Source organism: Macaca nemestrina, chromosome 20 (assembly GCF_043159975.1).
Source record: "Macaca nemestrina isolate mMacNem1 chromosome 20, mMacNem.hap1, whole genome shotgun sequence".
Lineage (NCBI taxonomy): Eukaryota > Metazoa > Chordata > Mammalia > Primates > Cercopithecidae > Macaca > Macaca nemestrina.
In genome coordinates this window covers 4,801,797-4,820,501 of record NC_092144.1, presented here as the reverse complement: position 1 = coordinate 4,820,501, position 18,705 = coordinate 4,801,797, and the positions used below count along the sequence as shown (strand labels likewise).

Sequence of the window (18,705 nt, the reverse complement as noted above, 5' to 3'; positions counted from 1 at the left end):
GATCAGATCTCAGAGGTAGGTTTCCACCTAGGGTCAGGGCTCAGCTGGAATTCAGGATTAGTCTGGGTTCAGGGTTCAGTGGGATTGGGGCTCAGTCAGGACTGGGGATTCAGCATGGGATCAGGGCTCAGTCAAAGTGGTTTTCCACCTAGGATCAGGGCTCAGCTGGAATTTAGGCACAATCTGGGATCAGGGTTCAGTGAGGTTGGGGCTCAGTCAGAGTTGGGGACTCAGCCTGGGATCAGGGATCAGTCAATGTTGGATTTCTGCCTAGGGTCAGGGTTCAGTGGGATCAGGGCTCAGTCAGGGTGGGGGACTCAGCCTGGAGCTGGGACTCAATCCATGGGCAGGTGTTGAGCCCACCAGACCCTGCTGAGCTAGCCCTGGTCCACAGATCCAGTACAACGGGCTCACACTGGATGTGGATGGCCGTACCACCAAGAAGCTCATCACACACCTCAAGCCCCACACCTTCTATAACTTTGTGCTGACCAATCGCGGCAGCAGCCTGGGTGGCCTCCAGCAGACAGTCACCGCATGGACTGCCTTCAACCTGCTCAACGGCAAGCCCAGCGTTGCCCCCAAGCCCGACGCCGACGGCTTCATCATGGTGTATCTTCCTGACGGCCAGAGCCCCGTGCCTGTCCAGTATGTTCACCCCCATACTCTGGGTTCCTTGTCACCCCCATCAGCCTGCTATGTGGCTAGGGCAAGCCACGTGCCCTCTCTGTGCCTTAGTTTCCTTGCCTATGAAACACGGACCCTATCGGCCCCAGTTCATGGGGTCGTCCAAGATTCAGTGCTTCTCATGAGCCATTGTCACTAAATGTGCCCTGTGTCTGCTCTTCCATCATTTCCTGATACCCCATATTCCTGACCCTCCACTGGGTAATACTAGGGTCCCTGAAAGGATTTGGTTCTGGGCTTCCCAACTGGTGGGGAGGCAAAGCTGAGAGTCCCCAGTGGGGAGAGGAGCACTCTGCCTCAGAGGCAGAGAAGATTTAAGGGCTACAAGGCTATGTGGGCATTGAAGCTGGGGCTTTGAAGGATGTATAGGAGTTCAATAATGATAATTACATGAAGTAAGCCTTCTAGGCAGAAAGTACAGCATGATCCAAGGCCTGGAGGCCTGAGTCAGCAACTATGGCATTTGTGGATGGGGCATAGGGGAATAGGCTCATTGTATGAACAGAAGGGAAGACTCAGAGAAACGGCCTCCCCCATTTGCCCCCATGTAGCATCCCTTGGTCAACCCTATCGACGGCCCCCTTTGACTCTTACCCTTCTCCCTACAGGAGCTATTTCATTGTGATGGTGCCACTGCGCAAGTCTCGCGGAGGCCAATTCCTGACCCCACTGGGTAGCCCGGAGGACATGGATCTGGAGGAGGTGAGGGCCTGGGGCTAAACCTGCAGGGCCCAGATATGTCCCAGCTTTCACGTGCTCTGTTGCTCCCAGCTGAGCTCTGAGCCACCCATGACTCTGTTCCTGCAGCTCATCCAGGACATCTCACGGCTACAGAGGCGCAGCTTGCGGCACTCGCGTCAGCTGGAGGTGCCCCGGCCCTATATCGCAGCTCGCTTCTCTGTGCTGCCACCCACCTTCCATCCCGGCGACCAGAAGCAGTATGGCGGCTTCGATAACCGGGGCCTGGAGCCCGGCCACCGCTATGTCCTCTTTGTGCTTGCTGTGCTTCAGAAGAGCGAGCCTGTAAGTCCTGAATGGTGTCTGCCAGACACACCTCTGAATGAGGCAGACCCCATTTCCCAGGGCCTTGACCTCAAAACCAGAGGCAGATCCTCTGTGGTCAGTCACAGGCAGCTCTCTGTGGTCAGGGCTGGGCAGTGGGGAAGACTTGGGAGTGGAGGGATCCTGAAACGAAGGTTTCTTAAGAGGAAGAGACCTTCCAAGGTCTGGGGCGTTGCGGGGTGAGTAGGAGTTCAAAAAGAGAAAGCATCCCAGGATTTGCATGTGCAAAGGTCTAGGAGGTACAGAAAGGATTTCAGAGTGGCTGGAGCAGAGAAGGGAATGGGGAGAGCAAAGACTGGCAGGGACCAGGTCATATGGGCCACGAGGGTCAAGGTTCTAGGAATATAGGAGGATCTAAAGCAGGGGAGAAACATGGGTTTGTGTTTGAGAAAGACCCATCTGGCCACTGCAAGGACGGTGGACACTGATGGAGACCCCCCCCTTTCCCTGCAGACCTTTGCAGCCAGTCCCTTCTCAGACCCCTTCCAGCTGGATAACCCGGACCCCCAGCCCATCGTGGATGGCGAGGAGGGGCTTATCTGGGTGATTGGGCCTGTGCTGGCCGTGGTCTTCATAATCTGCATTGTCATTGCTATCCTGCTCTACAAGAAGTAAGCCGCATGTCCTCCCTGACTTGACAGCAGGGAGGGCTTCCTGGAAAAGGAGGGAGGACTGTCTCAGAGAATCATCACTAAGGGTCTCTGTTGTACACATGGGGAAATCGAAACTCAGAGAGGTTAAGCCACTTGATCAAGGTCACACAGCATGGGAATGGCAGAGCTAGGGCTCAAAGCAGGCCAGTGGCTTGGCTTCTCCTGTTAACCCCTATCTTCACCTCCGCAAGATGATTTGGGGTAGAGGCTGCCTGCGTCCAAGTTCAATGAGGATAGCAGTTGTAGTGGCCCCATGGGGCATGTCCCAGCTTAGAAAGGGAGGGCTGAGATAAGCCTCCTTGTGGTATCAATAGGCAGGGGGACAAACAAGAAAGAGGAACGCCATTTTCCAGAGGAGACCAAAGCTCAGGGAGGTTAAGGAAGCCACTGAGAGTCACAGAACAAGTCCTTTGTGGCCAGCACACCCTCACCTTTCTTTTTTTCCCCCCTTCTCACCTGTGTCTGCTTTCGGGAACAGCAAACCTGACAGGTAAGAACCAGCCCTGCCCCCTGGAGGCTTCAGGCAAGAGGAAGAGGACAGGGAATGGGTTGATACTGTGCCCACGGGAGAGGGGATGTCTGGCTGCCCCCACAGCTTGTACATGTATCTGTACTTGGTCCTGGAAACCCCAGTCATATGGGTATACAGTCCTTTTCCGACCATACATTCCTGGGGCCTGAATTGTATTCACACATGAACATGTCCCAGTACTAACTGGACTGTTCTGCTTGCTTCTCCTAAAGTAAACGCAAGGACTCAGAACCTCGCACCAAATGCCTCCTGAACAATGCTGACCTCGCCCCTCACCACCCCAAGGACCCTGTAGAAATGAGACGCATTAACTTCCAGACTCCAGGTATGTACTTATCCCTGGTACCAGGGATACCGCCAACAGGAGAGATAGCTGGTGAGAAGCAGTAGCTGCCACCTTGGGGGCCCCTCATTGGCCCCCTCTGAACTACGCTTGGTGCAGCCACATTCTTGATTCCCAAATACCTCCCACCCTACGTGGATCCAGGCTTGGAACTCATAGGTTGGTTCTGCTTACAACCAAGTGAGACTTTTTAAGTTAACATTTAACTGATGGCTGCTCTCCTCCTTCAGGAGCCTAAAGATGATGTTTAAAAATAAAAAACGGAGAAAACACAAAACTACCCCTCATTTCTTTGGGCAGAAAGAGCTGTTCTTCTGTTTATCTCTCTAGTTTTAATGTTCCTCAGTGGTGAGAGTTAAGGTTTGCCCTCAGCCATTTTCCACACTCCCTTGGGATATATCCCTAGCAAGGTACAGAAATTATACCTGTCCCACGCCTTGTACCTCTTCCCACCATGGCTGCTGGGGCTCATGCCTCTTTACAGTTCCCTATAAAGTCACCTGCCAGTCAAGGAGAACTGAATCAAGGTTTTATCCTTGATCATTTCCATGTATGATTTACAAACTCCACCATCAACCCCTTCTTCATGGGCTCATGCCAGCTGCTTCTAACCAAGTAAGAAATTTTTCATTTTACTGATGGCTGCTATTCTCCTTACGGGTTCACAGCCTGGTTACATCTGTCCTTCCAACTGTACCGGTCTCCACTTCCTATCTCTGAACTGGTTCATATCAACTCTATTTTCCAACCAAACGGAGATTTTAAACATTTGTATTTAACTGATGTCTTTAGTCCTCCTTAAAGCCTCATGCACAGCCTCACATGCCATTCCTGATGTACTTTCTTCTTTTTGTCTCTGGACTGGCTTGTGTCACTTCTGTTTTCATCCAAATGAGGAGTTTGACCATTCGTATTTAACTGATGACTGCCGTCCTCATAAAGGGATCATGCAGGGCCTCACGTATCACCCCTCGTGTATTCTCTTCCCTTTCTTACCTCTGTACTGATTCATGTTGCTTTGGTTTTTCAGCCAAATGAGGATTTTAAATGTGCATGTAACTGATGGCTGCAAGTCTCCTAAAGGGATCATGAAGAGTTTCATAATTCACTGCCAATGTGTTCCCGTTTCATTTCTGTCTCTGGACTAGCTTATGTCTGTTCTGTTTCCATCCAAATAAGGATTTTCAACATGTGCATTTAACTGATGGCTGCTGTCCTCCTTGAAGCTCATGGCATGGGCCCATATGTCCTTTCCCTGCTCCCCCAGCTTTCCTTCACCATCCTGCATCCTCCTTCCTCAGAATGCCCTCTGCTGACCTCAACAGAGGGGACCCAAGGCCAGGCTGGTCTGGGGGAGGGGATTTGTAGACAGAAGAACCTAGCACTTTGGAGTCCTTCCAGAGTGACGGGTCAAGACCAGGACTGACTGGCGTCCAGCCAGGGGGGTACACAGTTAGCAGCTATCGTGAGTCCACAGGTGGGGGCCCAGGTGGCTATGCGTCCCCCACGTTGTCCGCATTGCTCTGCCCTTTGCATCCGCCAGCCAGTGAGGGGTGGGGGAGGCAGAGGTGGAACCCCCCCCACCCCTTGCATGTTTTCATTTATTTATTGTTTGCTGTTTGCAGATTCAGGCCTCAGGAGCCCCCTCAGGGAGCCGGGGTTTCACTTTGAAAGTTAGTTTCTGTGTCTGTTTTTGGCTTCCTTTCGCCCCCCTGTTCGTTTCCTCTTTGGTTTCTCCATCCTGCCTCCTGTCTCTGTCCACGCGCCCACCCACCGCCAGCCCTTGCCCACCTGTCCTGTGCTGGCTCCTGGAAGAGGGCAGGGGGTTGGTCCACTGGGCCCTTAGGTGGCTGTGTGTTACTGCTGTGTGTGTGGTGTGTATGTGTGTGTCAGGGATGTGGGTGAGGCACGTATGTACCCCGCACGTGCCCACATGACAGGCAGGCCCCTTAGATGTGAGCTCTTGGGGGGAAGCTAGGGACACATGAGAGGCTCAGAACATCAGCTGTTACCAACTGGCCTGGAAACCACCTGAGAGCTGAACATCCGGTACACGGGTCCCAGGAGAGGTCAGGGTTCTGCAGACCCAGATATCGGGAAGGGAGAATTGAGCCCATACCTAGCACCTCCAGCAGCCATCCGGGGGGTGCTTGAAAGGATAAGAGCTCTCAGGCCAGGGCCTTCTTGCACCTGCTCCTGCCCCAAACAAGTGCAGGGACAGATGCGGGCCCCTCACTCCCCTCACATACACGCACACATACTGTTACCCCTCTCCAGTCCCTCACCTCTACCTGGAAGAGGATTTAGTGCCTCTGATCCCAGAGGGACAGTAAGGGGTGTCAGTCGCCCACCCGAGGACAGTATTTCCAAAGCCCAGCCAGCTGCATCTGCCATTTAATTTCTGTGCCACAGACTTGCTTCTTGGCTCAAGGCACTGGGAGCTTGACATCTCCGGGGTGACCCTTCTGCCAGCCCCTGCACCCCCAGCCTGGTCAGAAGGAAGCAGGATGTGCCAACACCGTGATCCAGGCCCCTCCAGGGGTATCAGGCTCTGCCCCGAGCAGCGGCCTCAAACCTGCTGCCTTTAGAGTCCCCTAGGCCTGGGGTCCCAGCCCCTTCGTGAGCCACCCTGAGTCTTCCCCTCCTGCCAAGCCCCACCCCAGCCACGCCCTTCTAACCGCAGCTCGCCCATCGCAGACTCACACGTAGAGCATCCCCTTCCCACCAGTCCCCGGCCGGCCCCCCAGTGACCAACCCCGGCGGGGTCTGCTCCATCCTGTAGGTATGCTTAGCCACCCGCCAATCCCCATCGCAGACATGGCAGAGCACACGGAGCGGCTCAAGGCCAACGACAGCCTCAAGCTCTCCCAGGAGTATGAGGTGAGCCCGCCCTCCGCCTCCCGCCCTCATCACCTTGGCCTCACAGGCACCTACCCTGACACCCACGCCCTCCCCTTCCTCTCCAGTCCATCGACCCTGGACAGCAGTTCACATGGGAACATTCCAACCTGGAAGTGAACAAGCCGAAGAACCGGTACGCCAACGTCATCGCCTATGACCACTCCCGCGTCATCCTCCAGCCCATTGAAGGTAGCTCAGAGACCCCCAGTCTTAACCTGCCCTTCCCCACTGCACAGAAAGTGCTAGATCCCATGTCTCCCCTTGGCCACTGAGGCCTGATTCTGGTTATAGACCTGGTCCAGCTCCAGCTGGAGGCCACTGGGCATCTTTAGATATATATTTAACTGATGGCTGCTGTCTCTATTAGATATGTATTTAACTGATGGCTGCTGTCTCTAACATGGCTTCATCTTTCCCTCTGCATCAGTTGTGATCAATCAGAGCAGTTCTGCTGCCCAGGGACATTTGGCAGTGTCCAGGGACATCTTTGATTGTCACATCTTGGGGGGAAGAAATGTTGCTGGCACGGAGTGGGTGGAGGGCAGGGATGCTGCTCGGCACCCTGTAGTGCCCAGAACGGCCCCACCACAGAGAGCAATCTGGCCCCAAATGGTGATAGCACTGACGGGGAGAAACTGTGAAGTACACGTCCCATGGTCACCTCGGGGACAATCTGGGAGCAGTCAGAGTGAACTTCCAGGAGGTGGTTGGCCAGACAGAGCCAGCCTGGCAAGACAGCCCCCACAGATCCCTGGCCTCTCGCCCCGGCTGCAGGCATCGTGGGTAGTGATTACATCAATGCCAACTACGTGGATGGCTACCGGCGTCAGAACGCGTACATTGCCACGCAGGGGCCGCTGCCCGAGACCTTTGGGGACTTCTGGCGTATGGTGTGGGAGCAGCGGTCGGCCACCATCGTCATGATGACGCGGCTGGAAGAGAAGTCACGGGTGAGCCTTGGACCCCACGGCCCTCAAGCCCTCGCCAGCCAGCCTGGCCCTTGCTGACACCTATTCTCTTGCCTGGTCTAGATCAAGTGTGATCAGTACTGGCCCAACAGAGGCACGGAGACCTACGGCTTCATCCAGGTCACGTTGCTGGACACCATCGAGCTGGCCACGTTCTGCGTCAGAACGTTCTCTCTGCACAAGGTGAGGCCCGGGCTGGGGGCTGAAGGTGGAGGAATGTGTTGGAAGGGAGGCAGAGGGCCCCAGCTTCTACCCAGGGCACTCCCCATAGGACAGAGAGAAAGCCAAGTGTGTCTACCCAGACTGACTTCATTCTCGTGGAACCCACTTCCGTGGAGGGGGAAACTGAGGCTCAGAGAGGACACTGCTTGTTTCCACCCATGGCAGGACAAAGCTGGCAGAGCCCAACTCAGCAATGAGCCTGATTTCCTCTTGCCTTTACTCATGCCCCAGGTCCTCTTTGCCCACTGTCCTCTGGCCTCACCCAGCTTGAGCCTATGATGGGGCCTCAGGAGGGCCCCAGCCCTGTCTTCAAGGAGTGTCCAGACAGAGATGGACAGATACTAGCAGCCCTGTGAAGTCAGGGCTGGGATGGAGAAGATCTTTTAGATACGTATTTAACTGATGGCTGCTGTCCATAGTGTGGTTCCATCTGTTTTTCTCCATCTGTGGTTCTGAATTAGGACAATTCTGCCATCCAGGGGACATTTGTTACTGTCATAATGGGGAGGGGAGGCGCTACTGGCACCATGATGTATCCCCAACACCCAGCCAGGTCATTGCACCATCAGGCACCTGCTTGATCTAAGTACCAGAAAACTGAGTACATGGACAAGAGTGAGTGAGAATTCTTGGTTCAATCACACACATTAAACACGTGTTGGCCGGGCGCGGTGGCTCAAGCCTGTAATCCCAGCACTTTGGGAGGCCGAGACGGGCGGATCACGAGGTCAGGAGATCGAGACCATCCTGGCTAACACGGTGAAACCCCGTCTCTACTAAAAAATACAAAAAACTAGCCGGGCGAGGTGGCGGGCGCCTGTAGTCCCAGCTACTCGGGAGGCTGAGGCAGGAGAATGGCGTAAACCTGGGAGGCGGAGCTTGCAGTGAGCTGAGATCCGGCCACTGCACCCCAGCCTGGGCGGCAGAGCAAGACTCCGTCTAAAAAAAAAAAAAAAAAAACACGTGTTATGTCTCACTCGCTAACCTGGACACAAGCACACAACAGGGACCTAAGCAGATAAAACGTTCTGCCCTTGGGGGACTTAACAGTCTAGTATACAAGACACAGACCATGACTGAAACGTCAAGAAAGCTTACGTGTTGGAGAAAAATAGGGGAGAAAAACAGTGTCGGGGACCTGGAAGAGGGTATGATAGGGAAATTTGGGAGAAGAGCATTTCAGGTAAGAGGGTGTAGCCTACGCAGAGGCCCTGGGGCAGGACCGTGCCTGGCGTGTTAGAGGAACAGCAGGGAGGGCAGGATCCTGTGGACCTTGGGGAAGACTTGGGCTTCGACCGTGTGGAAGGCAGGAGCCATGGAGGGCTGTGGACAGAGGAGGGACCAGATCTGACTCAGGCACTCAGGTGCCCTCTGGCTGCTGCAGGGAGGACAGACTGAGGGGCTTGGGTGGGAGCCAAGGTCTGGGGCAAAGAGGGTGGTGACAGTTCTAGCCCAGGTTGGCCTCCATGGAGAAGAGCAGGTGGATCGGGATAGACTTTGAAGGCAGAGCCGACAGTCCTGGGTGAGGTGTTAGATGTGAGAGGGGAGAGTTAAGGGTGACTCTCAATCTGTGGCCAGAGTGCCCAGAAGGTTGGAGCCATTGGAGCCACCTTCAGCTAAGATGGGGGAGCAGGGTTGGGACGAAGGCCAGATACAGTTGACCATGTTGTGTGAAGAGTCCACAAGACTCTCTACTTGGAAACGTCCAGGGGCAGCTAGAGCCCAAGTCAGGCACTTAGAGACGTGGAGACTGGGAGGTGCAGACATGGGCATTTTTTTTTAGATGGAGTTTTGCTCTTGTTGCCCAGGCTGGAGTGCGATGGTGCAGTCTCCGCAATCTCCACCTCCTGGGTTCAAGCGATTCTCCTGCCTCAGCCTCCCGAGTAGCCGGGATTCCAGGCATGCACCACCACGCCCAGCTAATTTTGTATTTTTAGTTGAGACAAGGTTTCTCCATGTTGGTCAGGCCAGTCTCGAACTGCTGACCTCAGGTGATCACCCACCTCGGCCTCCCAAAGTGCTGGGATTACAGGCGTGAGCCACCGGGCCCAGCCATTTGGGCATTTTCAGCACATGGGCAGCAGGGTGAGCCAGAGTGATGGGTGACATCCTTGTGGTCCCCAGAATGGCTCCAGTGAGAAACGCGAGGTCCGCCAGTTCCAGTTTACGGCATGGCCAGACCACGGCGTGCCCGAATACCCAACGCCCTTCCTGGCTTTCCTGCGGAGAGTCAAGACCTGCAACCCACCAGATGCCGGCCCCATCGTGGTTCACTGCAGGTACGTCCACCCCGCTCTGCCCCATCCGCTTCCCCCGGCCCCCGCAGCCCAGCAGCCCCTGAACTCCACGTGGCTGTCCCCGCAGTGCCGGTGTGGGCCGCACAGGCTGCTTTATCGTCATCGACGCCATGCTGGAGCGGATCAAGCCAGAGAAGACAGTCGATGTCTATGGCCACGTGACGCTCATGAGGTCCCAGCGCAACTACATGGTGCAGACAGAGGACCAGTACAGCTTCATCCACGAGGCCCTGCTGGAGGCCGTGGGCTGTGGCAACACAGAAGTACCTGCACGTAGCCTCTATGCCTACATCCAGAAGCTGGCCCAGGTGGAGCCTGGCGAGCACGTCACTGGCATGGAACTCGAGTTCAAGGTGCCAGCGGGGTGGAGGCTGCCGTGGGCAGGGTGGGGAGGAGGCCCAAAGAGCCAAAAACCAGGCTCGCCCCGAGCGATGGGGACTAGAAGGTGGCGGCGGGGTGCCCCTACCTACCTATCCACCATTGGTGCTCCAGCTGAACGCATAGCCTTCCTCATCCTAATGGTGGCCCTTGGCTGCCTCCTCCCCACAGCGGCTGGCCAACTCCAAGGCCCACACGTCACGCTTCATCAGTGCCAATCTGCCTTGTAACAAGTTCAAGAACCGCCTGGTGAACATCATGCCCTATGAGAGTACACGGGTCTGTCTGCAACCCATCCGGGGTGTGGAGGGCTCTGACTACATCAACGCCAGCTTTATTGATGGCTACAGGTAGGTGTCAGCCGTTCTCACCTTGGGGCCCCAGAAGGACCCCATCTCTGCTTTCAAGAGGCCTCCAGTCTTGTGGGAGACAGAGCTGGAGAGATACTGGCAGTCCTGAGCTGTTTCAATACACATCTTTAGATGTATATTTAACCGATGGCTGCTGTCCATAATGTGATTCCATCTGTTCTTCTATATCAGTGGTTCTCCACTGGGGTAATTCTGACACCCTGGGGATATTTCTTATTGTCATGGTTACTACTACTGGCACTGACTGGGGACACCAGCATCCTACAGTACATAGGACAGCTTGTCCCAGAGAACACTCCAGTACCAAATGTCAATAGCACTGAGATTGAGAAATCCTGGCAAGAGAGGGGAGGGCGTTCCGGGCAGAGGGTGCCACACGTGCGAGGGCCCGGAGCTGAGAGCCGGGCCCATGGAAGCAGCTGAAAGTAGGGCAGTGGCCCTTGAAGGAGGTGGAGGGGAGAAATCAGGAGAGGTTAGTGGACAGTCCCACAGCTTTGTCAAGGGATTTGAATTTGTCATGAGGCTGGTGGTTTCCCCGCATGCAAAACGGGATCACCAGGAGGGGATGTGGTGCACCCGGCATCCATTCCTGGCAGGCAGTTGGGGTGGTAGGTGTAGCTGTTGCCGGCTTGGTCCTGACCCTCCCGGGGCAGCATCAGGTGAGGACCACGCTGGGTCTCCCCGCCGGCCCTGGGCTCACACACCCCATGCCTGCAGGCAGCAAAAGGCCTACATCGCGACACAGGGGCCGCTGGCGGAGACGACGGAAGACTTCTGGCGCATGCTGTGGGAGAACAATTCGACCATCGTGGTGATGCTGACCAAGCTGCGGGAGATGGGCCGGGTGAGCCAGGGACCGCGGCGGGGAAGGGCGAGGACCAGATTGTGGCTCAGACAGCACTGACCACGGCCACCCTCTCCTCTGCAGGAGAAGTGTCACCAGTACTGGCCGGCCGAGCGCTCTGCCCGCTACCAGTACTTTGTGGTAGATCCGATGGCGGAATACAACATGCCTCAGTATATCCTGCGAGAATTCAAGGTCACAGATGCCCGGGTGAGTCTAGAGACAGATTGGCGGAAGGGGCTGGAGTCAGGCTGGGCCCCACAGGCTGTTGCCTTAGTGATCTGGAAAGGGCTGCCCTGTTTGGTGATGGATACGAAGGCCGAGGCTAAGGGATGAGCGCTAGGAATCAGGAGAAATGTTAGCGGACCAGTTGGCCACTTGCTCCTACCACCACATAGGTGGAAGACAGAGTCTTGTCTCTGTGCTGACCCTGTAGTGTCTCCACGCATTAGGGAACATGGTCCCAGGGGATGATATTCAAGGAAATGAATGGGGCTTTCCTCTGGAAGCAGCCACCTGTGGAGGAGGATATTAAAAGGCTGAAAGGGACTTGAGGAATTGAGGGTGATGGGTGGTAGACGGGGGACAAGGAGAGTCAGATGGTGGGGATTGGCACCGTTGGGTGAGGAGAGATGAGTACGGATGGTGTTGGCTCAATGAAGGACTGCAGTGTCAGGTGGAGGGAGAAAGGCCACATATTAGGTGGCAACAGATGAAGACTCATAGTGGAAGGTGGCCCTGTTGGGTGACAAAGGATCAAAGTTAGTGGTGGAAGATCGATGATGGTAGAGAATACAGTGAGGGGATGATAGAGGATGGGGAATGTTGGCCAAGATGACGCCAAAGGATGGTGAAGTCTGCTGAATGAACAGCCATCACTGGGCATTGTGCTGCAAGCAGTGCAAGATGGTGCCCTTGGAGGGGTGGAATCTGGAAATGGAGAGAAGAACACTTGCATAACAGGATGGAGAATGTCAGTGGAATGTGGTAGTTTGGGTCAGTGAAGGATGATGCTTTATCAGTGGTGGATGGAGAAAGACAGAATTGGAGGAGGGTGAATGTTTGGCCAGCAGGGGGTGAGAAAATCAATGGGAAATACTTTGATTAAGAAAGGACAGTAAACAATCAGTAGTCAATGGTATAAACCAACGGGTGGTACAAGATTAAGGAAGATGGGGTTGGGAAAGGAGATTTTGGAAAATGTAAAACATCAGGGAAAGATGGTACATTGGATGGCAAATGGTGGCAGATGATAACAGTTTTGGATGGCACCATTTTGATGGTGGAGAATGGGATTAGAACAAGGTAGATGATGGGGAATGGAGAATGTCAGTGGAAGACGGTACCCTTGGATGGTGGAGAGTGAATTGTTAGTGATGGATGGTGGAAAATGGCACCATTGAGTTGTGAAGGATGGAAGATGGCAGAGAATGATGTGGTTGGATGGCACCACTGGGTGGTGGGAAGAGAGACTGGAAAGAGGAATGGTTGAGTAGTGAGGAATGAAGACAGTCTGTGGAAGATCCCATCATTGAATGATTAAGGATGAGTTACCAAGAGGGGATGGTGGTAGATGATGGAAGATGATGGTGTCGGGTGGAACTGTTGGATGGCAGAAGGTAATGAGTTACCAGTGGTGGATGGTGGAAAACAGCACCATTGGATGGCAAAGGATGAATGATAATGGCAGTAGGTTGTGGAAGATAGTGTTGGATGATTATGGGTGGTGAAATATGAGTTACCAGTGGTGGATGGTAGAAGATGGTGTTGGATGGGACTGTTGTGTAACAGAAGATGAGTTACCAGCAGTGGGTGGTAGAAATGGCACTATTATCGGATGGTGGAAGATGGTGTTAGATGGTGGAAGATGAAAGATGATGCCACTATTGGGTTGTAGAAGATGAGTCATCAGTGATGAGCTATGGACAGTGATGGAGCGGAGTTGTGCTGTAGGGCCCTGAAATGGCACAGAGAGGAAGATGACAGAGGATCATGGTGAATAGGAGCTGGGAAGGGCAGAGCTGGGTGCACTATGGGATGGTGAAGGTTGGAGGGTGGAGGTCCTGGATGTCACAGGGGACGTGGTGGGTTTGGGAAATGTGGGGAGAGGAACAGCTGGGTAACGAGGAGTGGTGAGGATGAGGTTGGAGCATCTCTTGTAGAAAGCAGTACCATTGGATTGTGAAGGACGGAAAGTTATCAGGGTGAACGAATGGCGGAGAGTGTACAAAATGGGGGTGAGGGCCAGGCATGGTGGCTCATGCCTGTAATCCTAGCTAATCAGGAGGCTCAGGCAGGAGAATCACTTGAACCCTGGAGGCGGAGGTTGCAGTGAGCCGAGATCGCGCCATTGCACTCCAGCCGGGGCGACAAGGGCGAAACTCCGTCTCAAAAAAAAAAAAAAAAAAAAAAAAAAATGGGGGTGAGGATAAGGAGGATGGAGAAAAATCCCCATGTCAGCTGCTGACACTGACAACAAGATTGGGCTCTCTGCACTCCAGGATGGCCAGTCCCGGACCGTCCGGCAGTTCCAGTTCACAGACTGGCCGGAACAGGGTGTGCCAAAGTCGGGGGAGGGTTTCATCGACTTCATCGGCCAAGTGCATAAGACCAAGGAGCAGTTTGGTCAGGACGGCCCCATCTCTGTCCACTGCAGGTGAGCTCCCTCGAGTGCCCCAGCTTTTGGCCCTGCTGGGGAAACTGAGGCCTAGTAGGGACAGCCCCAAGCTTAGGCTGTCCCGTCTGGGCTGTTAAGAGTCCTCGGGGAATCAGGTGGTCAGATCAGGGCTCTCCAGCACCTGCCCCTGAACGGTCGTGCTCACTTGACTTCCACCAGTGCCGGCGTGGGCAGGACAGGCGTGTTCATCACGCTCAGCATCGTGCTGGAGCGGATGCGGTACGAAGGTGTGGTGGACATTTTTCAGACAGTGAAGATGCTACGAACGCAGCGGCCGGCCATGGTGCAGACGGAGGTAAAGACGGGACAGGGAGGGGAGGCACCCTGGCCTCACACCCCAACTGCCCTAAGCCCCCGTTTCCTTCTCTGTGAGATGAGTACAGCCACCTGGGACTCTCTGGGTCACTGTGGGTGGATGGTCCACAGACCCCTCCCGCACCAGAAGGGGACCAGTAACCCTCTTAACACAACAGTCAGCTGAAGGTCAGAGCCAAGAAGCAGCCCTTGGCGTGGACAGAGATGGGCTCATTGCAGTCCCCAAGTCACAGCAAGTCTGTGGCTCAGCCTGGACCCTGCCATGAACCACTGATCCTTAAGTCCAACCAATGTACAGATGAGGAAACTGAGGCCCAGACTCCTAGCTCCAAGGGGAATGTTCCAATGGAGGGGGTTCTGAGCAGCAGCTGTGTCTTAAAAGATGAGTAGGGGGGACTGGGCGTGGCAGCTCACACCTGTAATCCCAGCACTTTGGGAGGCCGAGGGGGGAGGATCGCTTGAGCCCATCCTGGGCAACACAGCAAGACCCCATCTCTACAAAAAAAAAATAGAAATGAGGCTGGGTGTGATGACTCACACCTGTAATCCCAACACTTTGGGAGGCCAAGGCAGGTGGATCACCTGAGGTCAGGAGTTCAAGACCAGCCTGGCCAACGTGGCGAAACCCTGTCTCTACTAAAAATACAAAAATTAGCTGGGTGTGGTGGTGGGCACCTGTAATCCCAGCTACTCAGGAGGCTCAGGCAGGAGAATCGCTTGAACCCAGGAGGCAGAGGTTGCAGTGAGCTGAGATGGTGCCACTGCACTCCAGCCTGGGTGATACAGTGAGACTGTCTCAAAATAAATAAAAATGAAAAGATGAATAGGGCCTCCAGGTAGACAGGGGAGGAGAGGGCATTCCAGGTGAAGAGCTTAGCTGTGTTAGGCCAGAGGTTTGGCGTTGCTCACTTCATTGTGGGAGCACCGTGGGGGCCAAAGAGACCTTCTGCAAGAGACTCGCACCGGGCTGAGGAGCTTGGCCTGCTCCTGAGGGCGCTAGGGAGCCCTGGGAGGCATTAGAGCAGGGGAGGTACTAACAGCTCACCTCTGCTTCCCCAGGATGAGTACCAGTTCTGTTACCAGGCGGCACTGGAGTACCTCGGAAGCTTTGACCACTATGCAACCTAAAGCCATGGTCCCCCCCGGCCTGACACCACCGGCCCCGGATGCCTCTGCCCTTCCCGGGTGGACCTCCTGAGGCCTGGACCCCCAGTGGGCAGGGCAGGAGGCGGCAGCAGCTGCGTTTCTGCACCGTTTCCGGGGACCATCAGCCCCTCAGGCCCCCCACTGGCCCCGGCCGCCCCAGCGACCTCCCTGGCACCGGCCGCCGCCTTCGAATACTTGGCACATTCCTCCTTTCCTTCCAATTCCAAAACCAGATTCCAGGGTGGGGGGTGGGGGGAACGGTGAGCAAACAGGAGTGCTCCCCACAATCGGAGGAGGGCGGGGCACAGACCATGGACAGACCCCTCGTCCTCCCCAGCGGTGGTGGGAGGACCCGGGGGCTCTTCCCCGCCCTGCAGCCTGGGGACACTGGGCTGGGACCAGAATCCAGCTTTCTTTTAAAACTCTCAGTGTAACTGTATCCCGTGACATTTCGTTTTTTTTTAAATAGTGTATTTTTGTTTCCATTTTTTTTTAAAGAGAAACAAACAAAAGACTTGCCACTCAACAACTTTCAAAGAGAACAACTTTGGCTTATTCATATTCTGTTCAAAGACAGTCTATTTTTTCACTGTAGAAAGCGTCCTTGTGTGATTGATAGTTACGTTACGTTCGCAAACGCGCACACCGGGCCCACGGCTGTACCTTGGCTTGCTTTTTTTTTTTTTTTCTTTTTCTTATTTTTTCTACCATCAGAAAGTTGCTTTGCCCACAGAAGAATGGGATGCCCTTTTTTCTTTTTTGGCTTTTTCCCCCCCCCTTTTTGTTTCATTTTTATAAATTAAATTTTCAGACATATCAAATACAGTGAGGGTAGGGTCATGGGGGAACTCGGACCCAGCAGCGTTGGGTTCAAACCCATGGGGTACAGTTGAGGGAGACGCTGCTGTAAAAGAGAGATGACAGTGCCCCCTCCGCCCCCTCCGAGAGCCCGAGCTGTCTCCCCGTCTCCCGCCCCCAAGGAGACGGAGAGGATCCTGCTTCTTCGGGGACGGGGGCTGTATGACTGTGCTGCCCCACATCAGGGACCCTTTCCCCCCTGGGACTATGGGGCAGTTTGGGAGCAAAACCAGAAGGACGGGACCCCCTCTACCCACCCGAGCAAGCGAGTTGTTTCTCTTTGTACAAGGGCAGATCTGCAGTTACTTTCAACACTGTTTATTCCAGCGGAAGCAGCGGGCGGTTTTCCCACCCCCGTGTATGTAGATATATCGACTTTGTATTAAAGGAAGATCGTCTGACCCCGGTCCATTGTGGAGTCTTTGTGGCACCCCTGCCTGTCCAGTCTCATCCCCGGGGTGGAGGTCGGTGGGGGCCTGGAGAGCTGATCTCATTTCCTGGTGTGAACAGAGGAGTAGTTTGTTCGAGACCACACACTGCTGAGGCGGGTGGATCACAAGGTCAGGGGTTCGAGACCAGCCTGGCCAAGATGGTGAAACCCCCGTCTCTACTACAAATACAAAAAATTAGCCGGGCACAGTGGCAGGGACCTGTAATCCTAGCTACTCAGGAGGCTGAGGTAGGAGAATCGCTTGAACCCGGGAGGTGGAGGTTGCAGTGAGCCGAGATCATGCCATCGCACTTCAGCCTAGGTGACAGAGCAAGACTCCGTCTCAGCAACAACAACAAAAAAAATTGACCACACACCGATGAAGTGGCCAGGCCAAGATTTGAACCCAAGCCCTGGTCCTATAGGGGTTGCCTTGTGTTCGCATTCCAATAAGTGACCATGATTGAGAAACCACCATGGGCCAGCCACTCTGAGACAGACATTATCAGCCCCTTGGCCAGGCGCAGTGGCTCACACCTGTAATCCCAGCACCAAAGGGAGGCCGAGTCAGATGGATCACCTGAGATCGGGAGTTCAAGACCAGCCTGGCCGACATGGTGAAACCCTGTCTCTACTAAAAACACAAAAATTAGCTGGGTGTGGTGACACGTGCCTGCAATCCCAGCTACTTGGGAGGCTGGGGCAGGAGAATCGCTTGAACCCGAGAGGCAGAGGTTGCAGTGAGCCGAGATCGCATCACTGCACTCCAGCCTGGGTGCCAGAATGAGACTCCATTTCAAAAAAAAAAAAAAAGTGTTAGCCCCATTTACATATTAGGAAACGGGGACTCAGGGAGGGGCACACAATGAGTTTGAGGTGAAGCTGGAATTCCTATCCGATCCCATCTCACCCGCAGCCCTGAACAGCACACCGTGCTGCCTTCTCGAAGCATCCTGAGGAGGAACTGAGTCCGTGGAGGGAAGCAACAGGTTGGGCACACTCTTCCTTCTCCACCCTCTAGGCCACTCAGTGAGCGAACCCATGCACTGAACCAGAGTCACACCCCTGGTGATGGAGGGTGAGCCATTTTGTATCTATACCCTTGCCTGAGTCACTTCTTGCTCTGGCATAAAAGCCACTGACGGGAGCCAGAGATAGGATGAAAGAGCCTCGGATGATCTCAGAGAAGTTCCAGGAATCAGAAAGGGTGATCTTAGTGAGACCAGGGACCCAGCTCAGGGAAAAATAGGACTATGCCTCTTAGAAACCAGCAGATCAAGGCCAGGTGCAGTGGCTCATGCCTGTAATCCCAGCACTTTGGGAGGCTGAGGCGGGTGGATCACAAGGTCAGGAGTTCGAGACCAGCCTGGCCAACATGGTGAAACCCCGTCTGTACTAAAAATACAAAAAAATTAGCTGGGCGTGGGGGCGGGTACCTATAATCCCATCTACTCGGGAGGCTGAGGTAGGAGAATAGCTTGAACCCAGGAGGCAAAGGTTGCAGTGAGCCAAGACCGCACCACTGCACTCCAGCCTGGACAACAGAGCAAGACTCCATCTCAAAAAGAAAAAAGAAAAAAAAAAGGGCTGGGCGCAGTGGCTCACGCCTGTAATCCCAGCACTTTGGGAGGCCAAGGCGAGTGGATCACGAGGTCAGGAGATCAAGACCATCCTGGCTAACATGGTGAAACCCCGTCTCTACTAAAAATGCAAAAAAAATTAGCCGGGCGTGGTGGCGGGCGCCTGTAGTCCCAGCTACTTGGGAGGCTGAGGCAGGAGAATGGCGTGAGCCCAGGAGGCGGAGCTTGCAGCGAGCTGAGATCGCACCACTGCACTCCAGCCTGGGTGACAGAGCGAGACTCCGTCTCAAAAAGAAAAAGAAAGATGGGAAGAACCATGTATTATAAGAACTACATTTCATAGCCTCTGAGTTCTGAATTTTAGTAGGAGGGGAGGAACCTCTTCTTAGTGACAAACTGTGGGACAAAAGGGACAGAAACTTTTTTTGTTTTTTTGAGATG

General features: G+C 54.4%; 1 protein-coding gene across 1 annotated transcript in view; it reads left to right on the top strand.

The window, feature by feature from the left end:
• LOC105485026 (protein tyrosine phosphatase receptor type S) overlaps nucleotides 1-16,655 on the top strand; it is a 139,838-nt gene extending 123,183 nt beyond the window's left edge. The window contains exons 17-35 of the mRNA XM_071085993.1: nucleotides 395-648; nucleotides 1,296-1,389; nucleotides 1,495-1,710; nucleotides 2,203-2,360; nucleotides 2,881-2,892; nucleotides 3,147-3,259; nucleotides 4,903-4,950; nucleotides 6,060-6,157; nucleotides 6,244-6,367; nucleotides 6,953-7,128; nucleotides 7,210-7,329; nucleotides 9,493-9,647; nucleotides 9,733-10,018; nucleotides 10,215-10,393; nucleotides 11,132-11,258; nucleotides 11,343-11,468; nucleotides 13,760-13,914; nucleotides 14,095-14,230; nucleotides 15,310-16,655. Of these exons, the coding sequence (XP_070942094.1) occupies nucleotides 395-648; nucleotides 1,296-1,389; nucleotides 1,495-1,710; nucleotides 2,203-2,360; nucleotides 2,881-2,892; nucleotides 3,147-3,259; nucleotides 4,903-4,950; nucleotides 6,060-6,157; nucleotides 6,244-6,367; nucleotides 6,953-7,128; nucleotides 7,210-7,329; nucleotides 9,493-9,647; nucleotides 9,733-10,018; nucleotides 10,215-10,393; nucleotides 11,132-11,258; nucleotides 11,343-11,468; nucleotides 13,760-13,914; nucleotides 14,095-14,230; nucleotides 15,310-15,378 (2,646 nt within the window). The 3' untranslated portion in view covers nucleotides 15,379-16,655. The remainder of the gene's footprint in view (nucleotides 1-394; nucleotides 649-1,295; nucleotides 1,390-1,494; nucleotides 1,711-2,202; nucleotides 2,361-2,880; nucleotides 2,893-3,146; nucleotides 3,260-4,902; nucleotides 4,951-6,059; nucleotides 6,158-6,243; nucleotides 6,368-6,952; nucleotides 7,129-7,209; nucleotides 7,330-9,492; nucleotides 9,648-9,732; nucleotides 10,019-10,214; nucleotides 10,394-11,131; nucleotides 11,259-11,342; nucleotides 11,469-13,759; nucleotides 13,915-14,094; nucleotides 14,231-15,309) is intronic.
• Nucleotides 16,656-18,705: the final 2,050 nt, after the last annotated feature.